The sequence below is a fragment of the Hipposideros armiger genome, unplaced genomic scaffold (assembly GCF_001890085.2).
Source record: "Hipposideros armiger isolate ML-2016 unplaced genomic scaffold, ASM189008v1 scaffold_264, whole genome shotgun sequence".
Classification (NCBI taxonomy): Eukaryota; Metazoa; Chordata; class Mammalia; order Chiroptera; family Hipposideridae; genus Hipposideros; species Hipposideros armiger.
In genome coordinates, this window is record NW_017731614.1 from 2,083,827 (window position 1) to 2,090,391 (window position 6,565).

General features: G+C 40.4%; 1 protein-coding gene across 5 annotated transcripts in view; it reads left to right on the forward strand.

Annotated features, from left to right (window-relative positions):
• Positions 1-6,565, forward strand: part of PRPSAP2 (phosphoribosyl pyrophosphate synthetase associated protein 2) — a 56,485-nt gene that overhangs the window by 27,237 nt on the left and 22,683 nt on the right. For all 5 annotated transcript variants that reach the window (XM_019656740.1, XM_019656744.1, XM_019656742.1 and 2 more), the window contains one exon: positions 4,157-4,272. In XM_019656740.1, the coding sequence (XP_019512285.1) occupies positions 4,157-4,272 (116 nt within the window). The remainder of the gene's footprint in view (positions 1-4,156; positions 4,273-6,565) is intronic.

The following is a 6,565-nucleotide window of genomic DNA, read 5'->3' on the forward strand; positions in this document are numbered from 1 at the left end:
AAAACGACAGCAACTTGTCTGTTCCCCTTCCCCCAGTTCCCCAGCACTGTTCCCATCCCCCCAATTCCCCAATAAAAATCTTTAAAAAAAAAAAAAGAAATTTATGTTTGCAGTGGCAGTGTAGGGAAATGCATGTGTGTATATAGTAATTCTGACACCTCCTTTTCCTACAGGAAACAGGATCAAATAAGCCAACAGGTATTCCGTCAGATAAAGATGTAATCCTTGCAGAGGCAGCCCTTGTTACCAGCGTTGTGTCCTGTATCCTTTCAGACCTTTCTCTTTGTATTTGCTTCGTCTGTATACACATAGTTGTAGATACTGATTGGTGGGTGTTTTCCTTTTTTTTTTAAATCAACATATTGTTTGCGTTGTTCTGCAACTTGTTTCCTTTCCCATGCTGGTATCTGGAGGTCTTTCCATGCTAAGATGCATAGGTTTACTTCTTACTTTATAATTGTTATGGAGTACGTATTCCTATTCCTCAGTTTAGAACAGTGATGTCTAACAGAACTTTCTGTGATATGAAAATATTCTGTCAGCTATTCAGTATGGTAGCCACTAGCCACCTGGCTGGTGACCATGAGTCTTTGAAATGTGCCTAGTGTGAGTGGAGAACTAGATCTTTAATTTTATTTAAGTTGAATTAATTTAAATAGCTACATGTTTAGATGTTTGAAGCACAAGTTTAAATGAACCCGTTTTTTCAGCTATTTCCCTCTTGATTGGATATTAGGTTGTTTTACTTTTTCACTCTTTAAATTGAAATATTTTATTTTCAAAATATATTTTAAGTAATGCTGCATTGAAAATTCTTGTACTTACCTTTCTGAGTATGTCTATGGTATTTTTCTGAGATACATTAAGAAATGGAATTGCTTGATTGGAAAGTATCTACATTTTAAAGTTTTTAAATAGATATGAAAAAATTGCAATTTTCTGAAAAATTAATATTAGTAGATATCACAAAAATTGCAATTATCTGAAGGGGCTGTATTAATTTACATCCCCAGTAACAGTAAATATGACAGTACCTGTTTCCCCATGCCCTTAATTTTGCCATTTAATGGGCAAAACAATACTAAGTTTATTTGAATTTTTTACTTCCCTGATTTCTGGTGTGATTGAGCATCTTTTCATGTGGGTTTTTTTTGGGGGAAAAGGGGACAGAATTTTCCCCATCTAAAATAGTGTTTTATCTTTTTGCCGTGGCTTTAGAATTTCAGTATGATGTGTTTATGGTGGATCTTATTTCCATTCATCTCAATAGATATTCAGTGAGTCTCTTGTTCTCTGGGAATTTTTTTCCTTTAATTTGAGTGTTTCACCTCTTCTATTTTTTTTTTTTCGTTCTTTCCTTTTGAAACATATGTTGAAAAATTTGGATATAGTCTCTATATTGTTTAAATTTTTTCCCCCCAAGGTTTGAGTTCTTATAAACTGCATTGTGGGGAAATTTCTTGGCCTCATCTCCCATGTTTGTGCTTTAGCTGTGTCTATGGCCAGTCAGCTACTGAGGGNATGTGTAGCCAACAGCCAGCATGAGCGGCCAGTAGCTGCAGTGAGCGGCCGTCCAGAAGCCGGCGACTGATCTGCCTCGCCTGGGAAGAGTGCAATGATGGTGCCAACTTGGGCCAGTGAAGCAACGTCCTCCACAGCTAGACTGAAGAACAAAAAGGACAGCAACTTGCCTGTTCCCCTTCCCCCAATTCCCCAGTGCTGTTCCCATCCCCCAATTCCCCAATTAAAAAAAAAAAAATTGAATTGACAAGTTGTAATCATAGTAAGGGGAAAAAGTCATCAAAACTGACCATTCTAACACAGCAACTACTTTTATTTTAGCCTCTTCACTTTCCCAGGACAGATTGGGATATTTTACAAACCTTATGTATTATTTTGTGTTGTGCTTTTTCAGGTAACATCCTAAGTGCCTCCCCCTTGTTTCTAAATTACCTTCAGAGTTGTCGTTGTGTATGTATATGTGAATGTGTGTATATGATTAGAGAAGGCGTGTGTCACAGAGCCTTGGCACAGAGAGAAAAGGATCAAAAGTCCCCATATCACCACATTTTAACACAGACACTTCCTATGGAATAAATTTTCTATTGTAGCATTTCAAAGAAGGCAAAAATAAAACAAAATCTGATAGAACCCAAACCCCAGCAACCTCCCAAGCATCCCTCTTGAAAACTCTGTGACAGGTAGTTGGCTGAAGGGAGCGGCCTGACCCAGCAAGCCTTCCTGACTTTGCCTCTCTTCCAGCCCTGATCCTGGGCGGCCCATTAGGCTTACTTCCTGCTGTTTGGGGAAAGTTTTGCTTTAAAAAATTTTTCCAATTGAATTTTCCTCATACTTTTATTTATTTATTTTTTTAAAAGATTTTATTGGGGAATTAAGGAGGGGAACAGCGTTGGATAATCAGGGAAGGGGAACAGACAAGTTGCTGTCGTTTTGGTCTTCAGTCTAGTTGTGGAGGACATCGCTTCACTGGCCCATGTTGGTATTATCATTGTGCTCTTCCCGGGTGAGGCAGATCAGTCACTGGTTCCTGGATGGCCGCTCACAGCAGCCCTTTCCAGCTGCCGGCTGCTCATGCCGGCTGCCAGCCACTCACAGTAGCTTTTTACAGCAGCCCACTGCAACTCCACTGCAGCCTACACTGTCGCTGGTGACTCACGGCAGCCCAGCTCCAGGTCAAGCTGTTGTTCACCATCTTGGCTGTAGAGGGCACAGCATCACTGGCCCTCATGTGGGATCCGAACCGGGGTCCTGCTGCTCAGAGCTGGCGTCCCAAGCCAACTCCTAACCAACGTGTGACTCGGCCAGCCCTCCTCATACTTTTATAGTGATCATTTCAAATATCCTTTACTGAGCCAATGGATGAAGGTTCTTCATTTTCTCCAATTACAGGCCTGTGCAGTTTGTCTTAATATTTTAAGACAATATTTGTCTTAATATGGCTTTGCCATGCCTATTCAGGAAACCTCAAGGAGCTATAACTTGCTGTAATATAATTACAGAGATACTCCTTTGTTCCTATTATCTTTGCTATTTTAAGACTTTAAATTGTTGTGAAAATCATGCATTTTTGTGTAAGGAAAACCACCCTGTCTTTCCCTCCTGTGTAGGGAAAATTCCAGTTCTCTGCCTCTTGCGGCGTCTCATTTATCACTCATTCAGAACACTTCACTTCTGACACTTCTGGCCACCAGATGTGTAGGAATTTCCCCCCTAAACCTGGCAGTTCTCCATGACATCAGCTGGGTGTCCTACAATTTAAGTTCTGACACTATCTACCTGGAGATAGTGTTGGATCCTACAGGTTAAGGGCTCAGCCACACAAAACAGCCCTCCCTTTCAGATGCCAATCACAAGCCCAGTTGTCACTTGTGTTTCTTTCTGACCAATTAGCTAGAAATCTGAGGTTCCCACCATCCCCCTCCTTGGGTTTGATTAAGTTGCTAGAATAGCTCACAGAACTTAGGAAAACGGTTTACTTACTGTTTACCAGTTTATTGCAAAAAGATAATAATAAAGGATACAGATGAACATCGAGATGGAAGAGATGTGTAGGCCAAGGTATGTGGGAAGAAGGGGCACGGAGCTCCCATACCCTCTCAGGGTGTGCCACTCTCCCAGCACCTCTATCTGTTCACTGACCTGGAAGCTCTCTGAACCCCATGCTATTGGGATTTTATGGAGGCTTCCTCATGTAGGCACGATCCTTCATTAACTTGGCATAATATAACTCCATTTCCATCCCTTCTCCCCTCTCTGGAGAAGGGAGAAGGGACTGATGATTCCAGCCTCTAATCTTGACTTGGTCTTCCTATTGACAAGCCCCCATCCAAGAGCCACCCAGAGTCCCCTCAGTAGAACAAGAGATGTTCCTAGTGCTCTTATCACTTAGGAAATCACAAGGGTTTCTGGAGCCCTGTGCCAGGAACTGGGGATAGATACATATATCTATATTCATATCTATATAGAGAGATATAGATATTCTATTTCACAATCTCGTATTAAAATATCTGAGAAATAGAGATGCTGAGTTTTTTTGATGAGAGCAAAATTTTAATATCCTATTTTATATAACACTTCATACACTACAACTGGTTATTAAACTATTTCTATGTTTTTGTCTGCTCTATTTTGAAAGGTCTGACTCATCTTATTACTATGGATTTACACCAGAAGGAAATTCAAGGCTTCTTCAATATTCCTGTGGATAATTTAAGAGCGTCTCCCTTCTTACTACAGTATATTCAAGAAGAGGTGAGCTAGCTCAAACTTTCTTATTTTAACATTCTGTTTAAGGTTGAAAGACATTTCATTATGGGTTGTCCGTAAAGGATTAGAACTTGACATATTCTGCTTTAAGTATTACTTACTTTACAAATGTAACTCAAATGTATTTTTAAATTCTTAATCTGCAATTTATTTCTTTTGCAAAGCTCTTTAGATTGCTTTTTCTTCTTTTGGACTCAGGTACCTGAGTTGGACTAGTGACCGTGACAACTCACTCTCATCATTGGTGCACACGTCCTGGGCCTCTTATATGTACCCACCTGTTTTCCTTATCTCTCTGTCCATCCATTTATAGCAGTCAGCATTCATGGTCCTACTACCCAGCAAGTAAAGGAAGATCATCATAGTAACTTACATCCTCTCATGTGGTCCTTCGGCGTCCCATCCCCCTGCCTCCTCCCGCCTGAGGGAGCCATCATCCCGAATCTTGTTTCATCTTTCTCCCTCCCAATTTCCTTTTTGTATAGTTTTATATCATTCAGATATATATATATATATATATATATATATATATGTTATTCAGAGACAAAAACAGTATATATATATATATATATATACATACATACATATATATATATGTATGTATGTATGTATTAAACTTTATAAAAAGGAATCAAACTGGAATCTTTGGGGAATTTTTCCCTTGACATTATGTTGGTAAGAATTCATCCATTTTGACTACTGAGACTACTCCTTGTGCAGCTGTTGTCACCGTTCATTCACAAGGTTTTTGCTGTTGTGACAGGGCTCCTGTGAACATTCCTGTGAGTGAGTGTCTCCTGTGGTACCTAAGCAAAAGTGTGTCTTGGTTATGTACCCAGGGTGGAATTGCTAGGTTGTGTGGTGTGTGAGTGTTTCATTTTTTCCAAGCAGTTATGCCAACGTACATTCCCACCAGCAATGAATCAGATATCCTGTGGATCCATCTGTGCTTCAATACTTACATTATCAAAATTAAAAATTTTTACCAGTTGAATAGAAAGCTCTCTGATGACTTAGGTATCTTGTCACTTGGATGGAAAGCTCTCTGATGACTTAGGAAGTTGAACCTGTCTTCAGTGTTTCCTCTTCTGTGGAAAGGTGCTTAATGCCTTTTGTCTTCAGTGATTTTGTTTCTTTGTGAGCTATAGGCATTCTTTTTAAATTCTTGCTTCTAGCCATATGTTAGTATTTGTTTCACATATACCTGTCAGTTTGTAACTTGTCTTTTAATTTTTTGGGGGGAGTCTTGATAAGCACACATTAAATTTTTTCTCAATTAGGTGAAATTCACATACCATTTTAACACAATTTAGTGGTTTCCAGCACATTACCAATGTTGTGCACCCGTCCCCTCTGTCTAGCTCTGAAACTCTTTCATCATTTCAGAAGAACACCCTGTACTCATTAAGTAATCACCCCCCATTCCTTCTTCCTCTAGCCCTTGGCAACCACTAACCTGCCTCCTGGCTCTGTGGATTTGCCTATTCTGGATATTTCATATAAATGGAATCATACAATATGTGACCTTTTGTGTTTGACTTCTTTTACTTAATGTAATGCTTTTGAGGTTCATCAGCATTGTCGCATGTATCAGGACTCCATAGATTTTTACCAGGATTTTTAAAGGAAATTATGAAGAGAAGGACTACAAGTATATTTTCATTGTGTATGGAGAGATCCCATCTTATTTCATCAGTTTTTAAAATAGAAGCTTCTGGAGTTATCCTGTTTCTAATTAAGTTGCTCCCTCTCCCCCTCCCCCCGTGTTTGTCTTAGTGTCTTTGTACCAACGCATTCTCCTTATCACAGAAATGAGCTATAGCAGGAAACAGAAAACAGGGCCAAGGGTAGAGGTATAGCAAAGGATGGGGTGTAGAGCATTTCTGTGTGATTCCCCAAGTGGCCTTAGTGACATTGTCCCTTAATGGAAAGTTACTGCAGAGTTTGGAAGTCAGACTTCAGGGGAAAGTTACTGCAGAGTTTGGAAGTCAGACTTCCTTGACGTGCTGTGTTTTTCCCCTCCAATTGATAATGAGTAATCTTTTATTAAAAAATGAAATTTATGGGGCCGGCCGAGTGGCGCGATGGTTGGGAACTCGCTTCGGATGCCAGAGGGCCCCGGTTCGGATCCCACATATGAGGGCCAGTGACACTGCCCTCTACAGCTAAGATGCTGGACGGTAGCTCGACCTGGAGCTGGGCTGCCGTGAGTCGCTGGCGACGGTGTAGGCTGCAGTCCCTGTGGCAGTGGGTTGCCATGGGCTACCATGGGCTGCTG